The sequence below is a fragment of the Chenopodium quinoa genome, unplaced genomic scaffold (genome assembly GCF_001683475.1).
Source record: "Chenopodium quinoa cultivar QQ74 unplaced genomic scaffold, ASM168347v1, whole genome shotgun sequence".
NCBI classification, from domain to species: Eukaryota; Viridiplantae; Streptophyta; class Magnoliopsida; order Caryophyllales; family Amaranthaceae; genus Chenopodium; species Chenopodium quinoa.
Window position 1 is genome coordinate 8,097,660 of NW_018745684.1, and position 17,989 is coordinate 8,115,648.

General features: G+C 34.2%; 1 protein-coding gene and 2 long non-coding RNA genes across 3 annotated transcripts; 2 read left to right on the forward strand and 1 right to left on the reverse strand.

Moving 5' to 3' along the window:
• The first annotated feature begins 1,547 nt into the window (after positions 1-1,547).
• Positions 1,548-3,566, forward strand: LOC110717797 (hydrophobic protein LTI6A). The gene is made up of 2 exons (XM_021896561.1): positions 1,548-2,232; positions 3,241-3,566. The coding sequence occupies exons 1-2, from the start codon at positions 2,146-2,148 to the stop codon at positions 3,322-3,324; spliced, it is 171 nt and encodes a 56-aa protein (XP_021752253.1). The 5' UTR covers positions 1,548-2,145; the 3' UTR covers positions 3,325-3,566.
• Positions 3,567-4,588: 1,022 nt separating this feature from the next.
• LOC110717741 lies at positions 4,589-6,460 on the reverse strand. The gene is made up of 2 exons (XR_002510783.1): positions 6,144-6,460; positions 4,589-4,811 (listed from the first exon to the last, which is right to left on the reverse strand). It is a non-coding gene; the product is annotated as an uncharacterized LOC110717741 (long non-coding RNA).
• A 4,501-nt stretch (positions 6,461-10,961) lies between these two features.
• On the forward strand, positions 10,962-15,159 carry LOC110717836. The gene is made up of 2 exons (XR_002510809.1): positions 10,962-11,369; positions 11,869-15,159. It is a non-coding gene; the product is annotated as an uncharacterized LOC110717836 (long non-coding RNA).
• The last annotated feature ends 2,830 nt before the right edge of the window (positions 15,160-17,989 follow it).

Consider the following 17,989-nt stretch of genomic DNA (forward strand, 5'->3'; position numbering starts at 1 on the left):
GTTTAGCTGTGATTCGTGATTAAGTTGCCTAGCTGTTTGTACTATGTAGTAGGATAATTCCATGCTTTTGTTTTGTTACGAGGAATAGTCAACAAATAATCGCAAAATCACGTAATTGCTTATCAAAATTTAGTGTCGTCATTCACAATGAAGAATTACTTATTTACTTGGCACCGCCATAGAATTTTACAAGTTTAAGTCTGTTCCTTCTCACCATTTCTTCCTATAAAATTTGTCATCAGGAGTTCAACAGGAGATTCAGGTTCTTAGTATCTTATTCCCCATACATGCTGGTATCATATTATTATTTGGTTGTTGTAATCAATATTGATTCTAAAATCAAAATGCATGGAACCTAAAATGCATATTGTAGTTCTTTGACGTTGTTGTAATACTAATTCTTTAGATCACTCGAATATAGGCGGATTTGGTAAGAAGTCTAAGTGATACACGATTTACTTTTATAAAATATAAATCATCACGTGTAAAATTAGAGAGCAAAACCTATGAATGCATGGATAAGAAATGAGATCAAATCTTGTTTACATTTATCTATTCATTTGTTAGTTCCTTACTCCTAAAACTAAAATGAAATCATACAAATGATCTTTCCCTCTCCCCCCGCGTTCGGATAGCTTATATGAAAATGGAAATGACTTAATGATAAAATTTTCGAATGTAGCCTATGTAGGAATGAAGTTTATGTAGGATACAAACAATCATTGTCAAAATATGCTACGGAGTAGTATATAATGCAATACGTAGTTAATTTTCACACTGTGTAGGATTTATGTATTCATTTTAGGTGTACTTTCATAATTAAAGAAATACATGGTATATGATGCATGTTTGCTATATGAAAAACATCCTTGAATTAACACAAATATACAAGAATATATCCTAAAATGTCTCCTAAATTTTTATCATAGGCAAACAAATTTCTATTTTACTAAATCAACAAATTCAAGTCCACTTTAATGGCATTAAAAAAAAACAAAAATCATATGCTTGATTCTAAAACCTTATTTCATTTATGATACCACGATATTGTTTAACAAGATACAACCCTAGGAGTTTATTGAACAAAATGGTCGGCCATAATATTCAGACCAAGTTGTTAATTCACGTGGTTAAATAATAATTAGTGGTGTTAATTAAGAAATTAGAAACTGAACTTAGAGAGATAATACACCGATTACGGTTGCGTCGGATCTGGAAGACTAGAAACACATGAGAGAACCTATTCTCCTACACAGACAAAACATGTAAGCTTTTGCTTTATAATCAGGCCATAATACATACTTATACACATGTTATTACCTGTCTAATTGCTTTATTTTGCTTGTGTTACTTCATACTAGCTTTAGGTTTGATATATTCCTCACCTCACCCTTGGGTGTTTTTAATGTCGACGTCTATATTTCTTTCGTCTGAAATTAGTTGTTCCATTTTCCGAACCGTACATAACTAAATAAGTACTCCGTATGTAACATGATTTACAAATGAACTTGAAAATCAATTTAGGGAATTAAGTATTGTAGAGGGAGTGTTGTGAGTCTTTATTTGTACAATTGGATTCTTTTTCCTTGACCCACCTATACTTCATTTAAATATTTTTAAGTATCATTAGATGCGACGATAATGTTAATCTATGGTAATTGTATACAAATGATGTGATCATTTCCTACTTTTTTTTGAGGAAATGTGATCATTTCCTACTTTATAAATGTGCATTGTACCAAAATACAATTACAGTTTCCACAACATATTCAGACGTAATTTTACCGTTTCTAACATTTTCCTACTCACGTGACCTACATTATAAAATTATATAATATCCATTCGTCAACAGAAAAAAAAAAAAAAAGAAAAAACAACTACATGCATGTATGAGCTGTTATCATGTTAGGTTACACCCAAAAAATATACGAGTTGTTAAGCTCCTTCCACACCCAACTACAATTAATAAATAAAAAAATTTGATTTTTGTTTTGGGAGAGAGTGAGTGTAGGTTATATAAAGATCCTAAAACCATATGTAAGTTGCCATCTTAAAACCTACACTAACAACCCTGCTATTTTCTCCCTTCTTACTTTGTGTAATTGTGTTTATTATCACACCAAAAATCTCGATCTGAAAATAAAAATGTCAGATTCAACAGCAACTTGTATTGATATACTTCTAGCAATAATTCTACCCCCTCTTGGTGTTTTTCTCAAGTTTGGCTGTAGGGTAAGTATCATCTTCCTATGATCGTTACGACCTTTTGAATTTAATTGTCACGATACTAGTTCACATAATACTATCACTGTGATGATAGATCCTGAATGAAAGAAATGTTATTTTGTTTTCATATATTATTGAATGGTTTGAAGTAGGTGTTTATTTTAGTTTCTAATTTTCGTTGTCAATATCTTTTGCAACTGAATTTATTGTTTTAATTATAATTATTTAGTTTTGATAACACTGCACCCACCTTAATAGAAGTGTTTTTTTTTTTTTTTTTTTTTTGTTTTTTTGTTTTTTTTTTTTTTTTTAGATTTATTGGCATGTCATAGGAAGAATTATAAATATCTGATGATATAATTAAGAGAATTTTTGCATTTGAAAGAATTTTTTGATTTACACTAATCTTTAATTACAAGTTGATATCGATATGCGTAGTTTTAATAAATGGTTAGGAATATAAGGATCCGAATGTGCAACCTCCATTACAAGTTTAAGGTAAATATCATCCTTTTACGACTAACTTATTCACCTCCATTGATTTAAGAATTTAGTTGTCACAATACGAGTTTACATAACACTATAATAATGTATAATCCTAGATGGAAGAATTACACAAAGTAAGAAAAGAGTTTTTTTTGGTGTGATATGATATTAATAATCGTGAAATACTTTTGATTTAAAACACTCAAAATTGTAAATCTTGAAATCTTTGAATTGCAATCGAAATTGTCTTGAATTATTTAATATGCATTATCTAATAAATTATAATGTATTATTATTTATGTATATTTTCAGGATCCATGCAATTTTATTTCTAATTTTAAATACTTCGTACTATATTTTTACTCATGCATGAGTCAAGATTATGTTAGTAGCTAACATGAACTGATCTTCTGAATCCTTAAATAGTTAAATGGACTAATTTTGCATAATCTTCATTAATTTTCTAATCGATTTTCCTCACTAATAAACTCAATATATGTAACTAAAACTCGTATAATTGGCTTGCAGGTAGAGTTCTGGATTTGCCTAATATTGACATTTTTTGGCTACCTCCCCGGAATCATCTATGCCGTCTATGCCATTACCAAGTAATCGTGTTAAGCCGTCGATGTGATAAAATTGTGAAGTTTAGGTGCAGATTTTCATTGTTCGATGTTTAATGATTTATTTGTTCATGTTTGATAAGCATTTCTTCAAATTCATGCATGTTTCTTAATGTATTAGTACTGCAACATTAATTCTGTTAGCGTTCCTCTTGTATTTGTATTTGTATTTGTTAGTTAGTAAAATGAAAGTCCGAGCTTTAAACGTCTGTGATTTAAAAAAAATTTAGTACGATAATTCTTAATTTATACAATGTTCATTAAAGGTTTTGAGAGTGAGAGATAACTCAAATGGTTAGAGCTTCATCCCGATTTTAGGGGATCTTGGAATCAACTCTCATTACTCGTCTTTGTGACTCTCTAGACACCAAAATCAAAAACAATGTTCAAGGTTTTGTCCTTTTTTGTTACGCGTATTAAAGTACTCCTTCCGTCTCTTTATTAAGGACCTATTTGGGTTTTTTTTACGGGAATTAAAAAAATTGGTGAAAGTACATAAGTGCATGTGGGGTTAGAGAGAGATAGAGAGAAAAAAAAAAAAGTGGTTGAGGATAATTGAAGAAAGGGAGAGAGAAAGTGGTGGAAATTGATGTAAAAAGTCATTATTAGTACAAAAAAGTGAGACAACTCATCAGAAAGTGGCGAATATTTTCAAATAGTACAATTTTAAAATAGAATCAGGTTCTTAATTTTTATTTGCCAAAAAAGGAATACAGATACTTAATAAAAGGACGGAGGGAGTACTTTTTTTAACATTATTAAAATCGATGGTAAAATCATCTGCTAATGAATACCTTTTACATTGAAAGTGCCTTAAAATTTTTTATTAAGGCACATATATGTAGGGGTGAAAGTTCGGTTTTCGGTTTGGTTTATAGGCCAAACCGAAACCGAACCACACTAATTCGGTTTTTGGTTTTTGGAAACCAAACCGCACCACTTTACTTTTGAAACCAAACCAAACCAAACCATACAAATTTCGGTTTCAAAAGAGAAAACCGAACCAAACCGAATTTTTTTGGGCCTTGTTTATTTGGGATTTAATCTGCAATTTTTGTTCGGTTTTTGGTTTTTGGAAACCAAACCGCACCACTTTACTTTTGAAACCAAACCAAACCAAACCAAACCATACAAATTTCGGTTTCAAAAGAGAAAACCGAACCAAACCGAATTTTTTTGGGCCTTGTTTATTTGGGATTTAATCTGCAATTTTTGTGGGCTTAAATCATATAAATATTATATTCAACAACATATGTAGTAGCATAAATGCTTAATGAGATTTAAACAACATTAACAAGTTCTAAAACTTCAAAGTTATAATTCAAAGTTATAAAAGCTCAACACCTCATCCCAAAAAAAAATAAAATTGTTCAACATTACAACTTTAACAATTGTTTAACAGCAGTAGCAACAAGCAGCAGGGCAGCAGCAACATCATTACAGCAGGTCAGCACTCAGCAGCATAGAACCCTACAACTGCAAAGAAATTGTCATTCCATCCATATATCCTCAATTTCACAAGTCAGTTTTTCAGCTTACTCAAATTTGTGACATAGACATGAAAAAATGCAATCAGAAGTCAAAACCCATTGTTCAGAAGAAAAAACACAACAAGAAGAAACAACTAAGTATAAACAGCAAAAAAAAACACAAATTCGCACAAAAACCACTTCAACCCAACAAATTATAGCTCAAATTAAGCTACCCCAGAAGCAAAATCAATATATTACAATAATCTCATAATAATTAATGTGGGAGTACCATATATTTACCAATAAACAAAAACTTCCATTTCCTATTCTTCTTACACGAGAATGACACTTATCATTATCAACTCTTCAAGTTGAACTAAAAGTACTAATTCATACTAAATTACCCCAAAATAAAATAAAAATTAAAAAAAAAACCCACATGAAACTAAGGGGGCGTTTGGTATCAACTTTGTAAAGGTAACGGAATGGAAACAAATTAGGAGGGGAAAGGGTAATGTATAGTGTTACCCTTACTAGTTGTTTGGTATTACTAAGAAAACGTAAACGATTAACAACCAATTAATTTCCTTTTGTTTGGTATAAAAAAAGGAAAACAATTTTTCTTTTTTAAAACAAAAAAGGGAAAACAAAATTTAAAATATTGGTGGGCGACAATTATCACAATTCAGAAGCTGCTTTATTGCTTCAACTTGTTCGAAATTCTTCTCTCTTTTTTCTTACTCTAATTTAATTACTCTAATTCAATAACCAAATTGATCACATCATCAAAAAATCAGATGACTAGATCCTTTTTTCTTTTATTGATCATAAAAAGACAACTACACCAGATTAAAACCAGCAGACCATCAAAAATCAAAATTATCAACATCAAATCAGATCATCGCAAAGGCAGATCAATCTTCATCATCGATCATCACGAAAGCACATTCGTTTTTTCTTTTTTTTTTTTAATTTTTGGTGGGTGAGATGTGAAAATGATGAGTTGTTGTTGAGCAATTTTATTTGACCCAATTTGACGTGTCTTGAATAATGAAGCAAAATCTTGAACAATGACATGCTGAGAAATTGAATTCAGAAGAGAGAGATTGGGTGAGTAAGAACCATAAATTACTAGGCTCTAAAACACACACTAGTTAAAAACATATCCTCGAAATAAATTACCAAAATTAAAAGTTACAGAGAAGAATTTACATAATACAACTATACAAGTACACAACCATTGCATTGCATAAAAATTGGAATCAAAATCATGAATACAAGAAAAACATCCAAGTAAACCAAACCAAAAAAAACAAAAAAACAAACGAACACTCACCAATCTGAACGGTGAAGTGGTGAAGTGGTGAACGGCAACGGTGGAGAGTGAAACTGAAAAGGTGAGCTATCTGGATTCGCAATGAAACTGAGAAATTCGCAAGAGGATTAGAGGAGAGGAAGTCAGGAGACTAGGAGAGACCGAGAGAGAATGAGGGATTGAGGGTTAGGGACTTAGGGTTTTTTTTTTTCTGATTTTATACTTAGGGTAAATTTGGGCTGGGCCAAGGGTTTTTTTTATGTTGGGCCAAAATTTCGGTTTTCGGTTTTTTTCGGTTTTTTATTTCCTCAAACCGAAACCAAACCGAAAACCGAATTATTTTTTTTTTAAAAACCGAACCGAACCATTTCCGAAAAAAAACCGAACCATATTTCTTATTCGGTTCGGTTTTCGGTTTGGTTCGGTTTTAACCCGAATTTGTTTCACCCCTACATATATGTCCCCCAAATTCATCTCAGTACTATCTCCCAATTATTTTCTTTAATTTAGATGGTTTCTTTTGAAGGTCGCCAAAGAGCTTAGAGGTAATAATTTTAAGTTGAAAAAAACATTATTAGGTTAATTTACAAAAATTACAATAGTCTAAATGCAATGGATGGATAATATTGAATTAATATCCTAGTCAGCTTGCCAAAATATCAACACAATTTTGGTAACAATAATAATTTTTATTACTCATATAATGATTTGCTGTCAATACTATCTCAATTCAATTAAACGTTGATTTGCTGTCAATTCTATCTCAATTCAATTACATGTTGCTTTGCTGTCAATCCAATCCAATAAGGAGTTTAGGGTATACGAAAGTGGACTCTCATTGTATCCTTAGGGTTTAGGGTGATATAGCCCTATATATACCCCTCTATGTACCTAAAACTAATCATCCCCTCTTTCAAATAAAAAAAAAAAAAAAAAAAAAAAAAAAAAAAAAAAAAAAAAAAAAAACCACCTTAAAACCCTTCTTTTAGTTCAAAGAGAAAACCCTAGCTCTTCTCTATTGTAGAAATGACTAGAAAAAAAGTGAAGCTAGCGTTCATAGAAAATAACACTGCAAGGAAAGCTACACTTTCAAAACGCACACATGGGTTAGTAAAAAAGACTCAAGAACTTAGTGTGTTGTGTGATGTAGATGCTTGTGTTATCATATATGCGAAAGATACCCAAGTCCCAGTAGTGTGGCCTTCATCTGATCCCGAAGTAAGAAGAATTATCGCCAAGTACCAAGATAATCCTGATATGTATCAATTGGAAAGGCGTTTAGATCAACAATCATTTTAAGAAATAAATGTCAGAAAGACTGAAGAGAAGCTAGAGAGGATTCAAAGGAAGAATCGAGAGATACAAATAGAAAATATGGTCACTGACATAATGACTGGAAAATCCACAATTGAACAAGTCGCCCCTTGCGATTTGGGTGACTTGATTTTGGTACTAGAGAATCGAATGAAGTCTGTCCAGCATCGATTAAGGACTTTTGGAAATAATAACAATCCCCGTTCTCCAAACCCAGGTGCTAACTATGGTGATAATCCCAACATAAGTCCAAATCATTTTCATGGTGATGGGACGATGGAGGCTAGTACTTCAGGGGATAATCATACTAGCGAATGATACTTCGTTGGGGTTTCTTAGCTTGCAGCCAATCCTCGCAATCTTTGTTTTGTTGTTGTTGTTTGTTTGTTTTTTGTTGTTGCTTTTGTTGCTGTTATTCTTCTTATTGTTACCATCTTCAATATATCTTGTATTTTTGCAAGCCTAAGAATTAAATGGAGAATTGGATCGGATTGGTTTTAATGAGTGATTTTTCTTCCTAAAATATGTTATTCATTTGAATAATGCATCCATGATATACTTCCCCTGTTTTCAAATTAAATAATTGACTGTACTTGTCTTCACTTGGTATAAATTTTTTTTTTAGAATAAATAAAACGACGATTTAATTTCTACGCTTAAAAATGTACGTGAAACATTCTCACATATTCTTTATTAAAAATGACGTAAAGAAAGTGAACGACAATGGTGTATAGAATACTTTCACACTCAAACAATGGTTTTTTTATTTGTTATTTTTTTTATTTTTTTATTTTTTATTTTTTACAACGGTCCAAAAAGGAGGCTAGTTCCTAACTGACTCAAGATTACAAGGAGAATAATTGACTCTCTTAACCAAACTAATACATGAACTAAATAGGGGATTGGGGTTACAGACACTATGAACTACTGCTTGATAAAGTAAATAAGGGGATTGAGAAGATCCATTCTCGGAGCTAGCCATAAGCTGTTCCAAATTTGTTCCCTTGTATTTCTTGATCATGCAAAAACAAAAACTGGGATACCTTTTACCTTTCTTGTCCTTCACCCTTGACCTGATAGGTCTTCTATGTTTTCTTGACGTGGTAGAGAACGTAAAGGTAAAGCGTGGTGGAGAAGATTGCACTCGGTTGGGATCAACAATCATGGGGTCTGCGTCATTAGAGCCTACGAATTCCACTTCATTGATGTCAGTGGTGGTTAAATCTCTCGCAGGTATCTCGCTCCCTTCCTTGATGTTTGACCCCTCATTGCTTCTAGAATTTAGGCTAGTGTGTGGTTGATCATCTAACTTCTCAACGACAGCAGTGTTGGGCTTGGGAATACCAACAACGTGGCTAACCACGGAGGCATTCAGAGATCGCTTGGCCTTGTTCCTTTTACCCTTTCTGTTGCGACTCTTCTTTTTTGGACCCACCATCCTAGTGGGTGTGGACAAGGTTTCTGGGATTTTGTAGTCCTCTGCCTAGTGAGATTTAGATCGCCCATCATAGGTGGTCTTTTCCTTTACTCGTACAGTCATCCATGAAACAACAGAATGTTTGAAGAAACTCAAGGTTTTCCCTTGATAGAGATCCGAATAAGACAACTCAGAAATCTTAAGGGATTGATTACATCTCAAACTGTTAAGGAACATATGAAATTTCCTTAATCCCTTGTCCTTAGCTTGTCCAGAATCCTGGTTGTTTGCATGGCTAGTAGCATCATCGTCTGCCTTTTCCAAAGGGGTAAAATCATTGGATGTAGTGACAAGGCTTTCTATCGTCATCTGGTTAGTAGCGTCCATGGTGGGTAAAGCCGTAACATCACTCTTAACATCGCTACAAGGCAACCTGTTGTTAGAATCTAGACTAACAGAGATCTTTCCCTTTTTGTTGAAGATGGTGTTGGCCAAGTCGGAATCCTCAGTACCCCTTTTGCCCCTGATCTTGCTAACTTTGCTTCTCAACCCCTCCACCTTCTCCATCTCACGAAAGATGTCCTAATTTTTAGGCTTAGCCTTAGCTGCTTTGCCAAGGTCTTCATGTGCCTCTTCAAGTTGATTGAGCTTGATTTCGGCTAAGGCCCTTCTGTAAAAGGCTTTAGGATTGTTATCATCAAGCATAATGACTAACGAGCAGAGCTCCTTAGTTTGTTCGTAATCTCGGACTTTTAGGGCGCAAGCTGCAAGGTGTTATTCAAGGGATATGGCAAGGTTACAAAGAAGAACACAATCATCTTCATGTAGAACAAAACACAGAAATTTCAAGCCTCTATCATACGTAGCCCCAGCAAAAACAACTTCACCTTTCTTAAAGTGAGTATTGCCCTCCTCCTTTAGGACCTTTGCTTGATAAAGGATGTTCCAGGGACAATTGTTTTTAGCAAAATTGATAATGCTTTGCTTTCGTCATAATCATCGTTCAAGTGGGTATGCATAAGGGCACTAAGTAAATTTTGGCATTCCATAGTAACACTTCCCTCGGAGAGCACAACACTACAAAGAAGCGACCAAATTAAATTATGCAGCCTGATACTGGCCAGCTCTGCCTTACTCTCTAACAATAGAAGAATTTTTTTTTTCTTTTTTTGTGGTAAAAGACAAAGAGGAATAAGAGTACCCACAAACTAATTAACAAAAGGATTAAAGAGAAAGTAAGATATGGCAATCCATTACCATGAACAAGAAGAAGGTGGGCTATGCAGAACATAAATTAAAGAACGAAACCCTTATTTAGGAGAAAACCCAAGAACCGCAAGAGCAGCCATAGACTAAAGCCCAAATACAGGAAATAAAAGCGGTGAAACTGAAAACTACCACCTTAGACCTCATCCGTGAAATCAGACGAAAAAATAAACCTCGAAACCGAAAGGCTGCGGCTAAAGAGGGAGGAGAAAAACGCGACAATGTGTAGGCTGCTCAGAAGACCACCGTTGGCACTTCGGTGGCTAGGGGTGGTTCGCCGGCGATCAAGGAGCAAGCCAACCCACTCAAATCACCGGCGGCCCAATAGGCTAAGCTGATTAAGGAGGCTGAGAAACTAGGGGCTCGAAATGGGTTGTTTTTAGAGTTTCGTCAAGCGCGTTCCCTTAGGCAAGTACACTCAAACAATGTTAAGGGTTAGGGATGAGCAAAAATTCTCGTTACCAGTCTCTAGAACCAGATCGGATTTTGACCTGGTATGGGTCGGTTCAGCTAGGTCCAAGTTTAGTTTCAAAAACAATGACCCAATTTGAACCAACTTGTTGTTAGGGTGCGTACACTAGTAGAAAAAATGAATTGGGCACCGCACCTTTAGCACAAATTCTTGAAAATCGGTGGCAAAAGAAATGGGCGGGATTGGAAAAAAGGCTTTTGGCACCGGTTCAAACCAAACCGGTGGAAAATGTTGTTTTAGCACCGGTTCAAACCGGTGCCAAATAATAAAAAATTGGGGTATACGTATAATAAACCCTTCCTCTTTCTCATCTGCCTCTTTCTTTCATGCTCTCCTCTCTTCTCTGTTCGTTCTTCTCTTCTCTCTCATCTCTGATTCTCTGTTCGTTGGATCTCTCTTCTCTTCCTTCTGATTTTGTCGTTCTTCTCTCGTTCATCTCTCGTTCTTTTCACAATATAATCTCGATCTTCTCTTCCTTCTGAATCAAGTTGATTTGTTGTGTTGATATTCGAAATTCAATGAGATTTGTGGTTCCTCGCTATTGTTGTTGTTGTTCATCGTCTAGGGTTTGCGATTTTGTTATGTTAAGAAGATTTTGGATCTAAATCTATGGTTGGTTAGTTTATTAATTAGGGTTTTTGTTGAACCTTTCATCTTCTTCCTCTGGTTGAGATCTAGAATTCCTCTTTCAGACGGTCACCTCCGACTGCTCAGCGGCGCCTAACGGCCTCAACCCACTTCTCCGGCAGTGGCAACTTCATTGCGGCAACAAACTCACGTAAGTGCTTTCAATTTTTTGATTTTTCAGTTTTCATTTTAATTTTTTAATGTTCCAAGCTTCCTACAATCCTACTTTTAATTTAATAATTTATATGTTATTCTGTTTACTTGTTTAATAATTTTGGTTTGTTAATTTGTTGAATTAGTGAATTAGTTATTATTTTTCAATTTCAATAGTTGAATTAGTTGCTTTAGTGCTTGTTAGATTACTTAGATTATGTTGAATTGTTGAATTAGTTGCTTTACTGATTGATGAATTGTTTAATTAAGTTAATTTAATTTATTTTATATGCAATTCATGCCAAAATTTTGTATGAATTTAACAGAATTGGAAGATAAAAAACAAAATTCTAGGGTTTATGTAATTTATGAAAAACAAAATTCTAGGGTTTATGTAATTTATGAAAAACAGAATCCAGTAAGTTTCAATTTAATGTAATTTGTTTTCAACTTGTTATTGGATTCAATTCATTTTGTTTCTCTTCTTGTGTATTCAGGTAAGAAGCCGCTGGTTATACAACGATAAATAAAAAATATCACCCCTTTGAGTGAATGGGCAGCGTATAATTTTCTTCACCCTAATTTAATTTCTGCTTCTGATTTGTTGAGTTCTCTTGTTGCTTGATTTTTTGAGTTTTACGTGAGTTTTATTACTACAATAAGATCATGTTTTGTCCGGATTATATTGTGATGAGATCATGTTGATTTACTCCCTATTCTATGATTGTGATATGTTGCTGGCGGGCTGGATTATTGTTGTTGTTCTGATTTATTGTTGACTGAGATGGAGGATTGTGTGTTGCTTGTTGATATATGGTTGCCAGCAACTGTGATCTGTTGCTGGCCAGGGGATGTATGATTGTGATATGTTGTTGTTGCTATTGATGTTGGTGTGTATGTGATATGTGCCTGAGTTTCTTGGATTATATCCCTTTTTAATGCCCCTTGATTAATGTTCTTTGGAATATGTCCCTTAATTATGTCCATTGTTTAATGTTGCTTGGCATATGTTCCTTGATTATGTCCCTTGATTAGTGTTGCTTGGAATATACTCCTTGAATATGTCCCTTTTTAACTGACCCCAATATAACAAACCAATGCTTGTCCTTGTTTCACCCCAATGTCTGTCCATATGTCTGTCCCTATTTTACCCCATTGACTATCGATATGTCTGTCCCTGTTGTCAATGATGAAACATTTGCTTGAGAGAGCCCAACTTCTAGTGAAGTGATGAATAATATTTGCCATTGACCTCCCATGAACCATTTATGTTCTAGGATTGTAGTCTTTAGGCAGAATTGGTAGTCATGGAAGAAGGTGGGTTGTCAGTGATAGTTATGGGGGAACTGAGACTCTTAAATGGCCTCCCTTTTATTTTTCTCCTATCCATATGTCTATGATGAAAGTCCAATATATGAGATAGTACACCCATATGATAATCATCACCTATTTGCCATTAGATTCCAATTAATACATTTTATGTTTGATTTGTTGAGACTTTTGGGAAGATTTGTGAACTGATTTATGGGTTTATTATTCATGATGCATAGGGACATCTGAGACATATTGTTTATCAATTTTAAATCTAACATGTTTGAAACAGTTGTGAAAATCAAGAGGTTGATAAAGTAAGCTATAGAGTATAGAGGATACCCTGACTCTTGTGTGAGGCCTTGCATAATTGGCATCCGTGTCGGGTTTTTGACACTCGGGGATGGGTGACACTGATTGTTTTTACAAAACAGCCGAGTCGGACTTGGGACATGAATTTGTGATTATATTTAATTGAAGCTACATATTTAAAACTTAGGGTTTTTCTAATTGTATGCTTTAATTGACTAGTTTATGATATTGTGGAATTCAACCAGGTTGATTATGCTTTTGCTTCCGTTTTATTGTTTGGTTGGCCTGAGTGAGTTTTTGTCTAGCTCTGCTGTTTTGGAGCCCTATCAGATTCGTCTCCCCCCACCACCAATTTTAGCGGTCTTGATTTGTGAGATAAATATGATTTAAATTAATGTGATTAACCCCTATACTTTGTGTATGGAAATATTTAGGCCAAATTATTTTTAGAATGACAAAAAACTTGGATCATATAGATATATATATTATCTCTTATTCTTCTTTGTTCTGTAACCTATTATAATGAGCAAGGAGTAGCTAGGTTACACTGAACTAGTGATTGAAAGCTGGTGTGCTTTAGAGTGGTTAAGGAATCCCTCTACGGCTCAATTTCCTCGCCAAATTACACTTAACTTAAGCTATATAAATATTTATAACTCCAGAAATATGAATTTATTTCCTTCTTCTTGTAAAAGTAGTCAGAAATTAAGGAACAAGGCTTGCTTTCGTTGTATGGTGGCTTGTACATTATTACCCGCTCGTATTTCTTACATTATTACCATATGTCTTTGCTAAGGAGTACAATGTCCATCCCGATATCCTCAGCACAGCGTACTAATTCTCTCCCTCCTATCCTCAAATCATAAGCATGTGTGATCATGTTACATTTTTTGGCCTAAATCAACATATAGTTGTCATATTCATGGTAGCAGCATGAGCTCTCTTTTATATTGCTTAATTTCTTATTTTGCCTTTGACCTTATGTTGTGTTGAAATAAGGGCTTTCCAGTTGATTAAAATTTGATATTCATAAAAGGGCCAATGAGGTCAAATAAGGGTCAATGGGTTTTAATGAGTTCAGGCTTCAAAAGAGAAATTCAAGTGAAAATTAAATATGATAATGTATTTATATTGTTTTGTGCCTTAAATTTGGGTTGCTTGGGTGTTTGTTAAGTTATCATAGTTTCAAACATATTAATCTAGGCTGGCATTGTTTAAATTTCTGCATCATTGTATGAGTTACACGAAATGACTGACTAGAAGCCTTTGTTGTCCAATTATATGCTGTATCATGATTGCATAACTACATGAAAATATGATAACTTTATTGTTAATCAACAAGAAGAATGTATATAGTCTGCATTAAGGTATTCTGGGAGTTCTGTTTTCGACCCACCATCATTTATACCAAACAAAAAACTGTTTTCTCTCTTCGTTGATTTATGTTTGTCCTAGTTGCTTTTTGCATAGTTTAAATGCAACATTGTAATTTAAATATCTTTCAAAGTTCTTAGCTTGTGACTGATACTCCTTCAATTATGATGCTGAAACATTGCACAAGTTCATAATAAAGGAACCTTGCTAAATTTTTATATATTTCCCATTGAATCAAATTTCTCTGTCTGAGGGCAAAGCTGCAGAAAACCTTGAGACAGAAAAGCTACTGAAATTTAAATAAGTTGATTTAACTTCTCAGGATCCCAAATTTTTTTCAAATAGTTCTCAACTCTCACAGTCTGTTATCTACTTTTTTTTTGCATTAATGACCTAGTCTCATTGATGTAATGTATACTTTATCTAAAGGAAAAAAGGCAGACTGTTGGTTTGAAGGATTTTCTTGCAATTTCTGTGTACACTTTTCACTCAAATTTCTGTGTGCATACAAACTTATGCATTAGGAATTGTTGTTATGTCTTAGTTTGATAAACCCCCCCAACCCTTTTCTCTATTTTCTACAAGCAAAAACCATGTTATTAATGTCTTGTCCTCCCCATATACAATATATGTGTGTGTGTGTGTGTGTCTATGTGTGTGTGTGTGTGTGTGTGTGTGTGTGTGTTTAGCAGCTTTAACAGGTAAAACAGCAGCAACAGCCAGCACCAGGCAGGCACAGCACCACCAGACAACAGCTAACAGCCAGCAGATAGCCAACAGGCTTTGCAAAACCTGGCCAGCAACCAAACAACAGCATCACAGCAGCTGAAAAAGCAGGCAACAGAACCAGCAGCCTGAACCAGCACACACCAGCCAGAGCCTAAGCAGCCAGAAACAGAAAGCAGTAGCCAGCAACAGCTAAACACACCCTGCAAACAGAAGCCAGCAACCAGACACAAAGCAAGCAACACCGCCAATAGAAAACAACAGCTTACAAAAGGAAAGTTGACCTGGTTGTTAAATCAAGGGCTCTGCTTCTCCAGACCTTGATTCAGTATTTTTTTTTCTTCAGTTTTTTAAAGTGTAATATTACAAGTTATTGAAGAAAATATGTGTTTTATGTATATTATGATTATATATAAGTACTTGGTACAATTTAAGTGAAAAAAATGCAAAAAAAAAAAAAAATATATTTATATTTTTTTTGGGCATTTTTGGCACCGGTTTTGGGAAAGAACCGGTGCTAAAAGTTTTTTTTTTTTAATTTTTTTTGGGGACTTTTGGCACCGGTACTAAGTCAAAACCGGTGCCTATTGCACTGAAATAAAAAAAAAAAAAAAAAAAGCGTGTCATGGGTAATTGGCACTGGTTAACCGGTGCCAAATCTTTAAATAGCCACCGGTTTTGAACCGGTGCCAAATCTTCAGAGATTTGGCATCCCTCAAATACCCAACGGTTCAAAATCGGTGCCCATTAGGTGGTTTGAACCGGTGCCTATTAATGTTTTTCGCCTAGTGGTATGCATTTCCCCCTCTCTCAAGGTTTGTGCCAATCCCCACTTTGTGGGAAATCGAAGGGTTTTTTAGATTCATTTTTAAGGTCCACATAGTTTTATGAGGACCATGGAAACCTTTTTCGCTCCAATTTTACGCGTTTGGTCTTTGAAACCAAAAGGTAGGTTCGGAAATAATTGACTTAATATAAAGAAATTAATATGCAACATCATTAAGTTGGTTTTGATTTAGCAACCAAGGGGGTTTGAAATTGTGACTACTTTGATAATTATGTCAAGATTGCATGCAGACGGGGTTGGCTTTTCAAGTAGAAATTATAACTTTGATGATCAAAATTATAACTCATATTAATAATACTGCACAAGTAAATCAATACAAGACTTATATTATGGCAATGGAATAAGAATATAGCTAAGCATGGAACACATGCAAGCTTGAACAAATAAAGCAAGCATAAGCATAAATTATGAAATATTAGAGCATTGGAATAAAACAAAGAAAATAAGTGTTGGTGCTTATTTGGATGGAACATTCAAGCATGATGTCCATTCAACGATTACTCCTTGCTTTAAAGTAAGTATATCATTGATGGAGAGGATTCTCATCCCTAAGCATTATTGACTTCCAAAAAAACTTTTAATCATAATCACAACCCCTTATTGTAATGAGTTGTTACATGTGATAATGATATGGCATATAATAGGGTTAACTTGTCTTTTTTTAGTTAGGATTTAAACTTCTTGATCTGGGTTCACCTTAATATTGATCCAAATCAATTACGTACAAATGTGTTTCTATGGTCTCTTTGAAATTCCTTTGGAATAAGAAATTTATTTGAGCACTTCAAGTTTGGTTTTTATCAAGAAAAGCGAGGTATAATTGCTAAGGATTTTAACGCATAAGCTAATTTGAAGACTTCAAGTTTGGTTTTAATCAAGGTTTGTCAACTAGACAAACTAACTACGATTTTAAATTAAGAATATAAAAACACTACGGAATATTGGGGATGCACTCAACCATGGATATCAAGAAAATTGGGAGTAATATGCGTGATAGGTAGGGGTGAGAAAAAATTCTAGGTACCCGGTTCCAAAACTGGATTCCGTTTAGATCTGGTGGGTCCGGACTCGGAATAGGTTAAATTGAATCCAAGTTTGGTTCTAAAAAATGGACCCAATTCGAACTGCAGTTCCAAGTCCTGAATTTTTAGACCTGGTACCCACTGGGTACCCAGTTAAATCAGGTGCATGTATTAGGATTGAGTTGTTTTGGAAAAAAAAAATTAAAGAAATTTCACAGCTCATGTAATATGATAGACCCACTTCCAGTTACCAAACCATAAAAACTCTTAAACTCCTTCAACCGCTCCATTCTCACGCACTCCCTCTCAAGCTTTCCCTCATTTTCAATTTCTCACGCCTTCTCTTCTCTTCCTTCCTCTTTCTTCAATCTTCCACTACCCAAAAACTATACTTTCTCTTTTATTAATTTAATTACTTTTTCATCATTGCATCTTTTTTCTTTTGGTACCCTTTTTCTTTTTATTTCACCTGTTTTGATAATGTGAGAGATTAATATTTTTTTTAGCACAATTAGAAATGGAAGGGGACAAAGATACAAGATATGCAATATTCACTTTGTGGATTCTTTATTTACTTATTGAATTTGTAATTGTTGCTACTCATGACAGTGAAATCTATATAGCAAGAAATCTTAGCCAATTTAGTTGTTGAATATTGTAAAGTTGTTGAGAAACTGGGTATCCAGTTTTGGAATCGGTTCCCATCAGTTTCGGGACCAAATCTATAACTATTGGACCTGGTTAAGACTGGTTGCAAGGGCAATTCCAAAATCTTGGACCCGGTTCTTACCGACTCCAATACCAATTCTAATGTTTTTGACCGGGTACCCGATCTTGCTCACCCGTAGTGATAGATAGCAAGGACTATATGCAAGAGCAACTTTATGCAATTAAGAACAAAATTTAAACTCCTAAACTTAGATCTCTCATTAGTTCAGTCAAAGGAGAGAATCAATCAAAATTACAATTATTTATGATAGTCTAAAATCACATTCCCATGGCAAACCAAGATTATCATGTTATCAT

Coding starts and splice junctions, on each gene's coding strand:
- LOC110717797 (XM_021896561.1), top strand. CDS start 2,146: ATGTCAGATTCAACAGCAACTTGTATTGATATACTTCTAGCAATAATT. Junction 2,233..3,240: donor TTCTCAAGTTTGGCTGTAGG/GTAAGTATCATC, acceptor ATTGGCTTGCAG/GTAGAGTTCTGGATTTGCCT.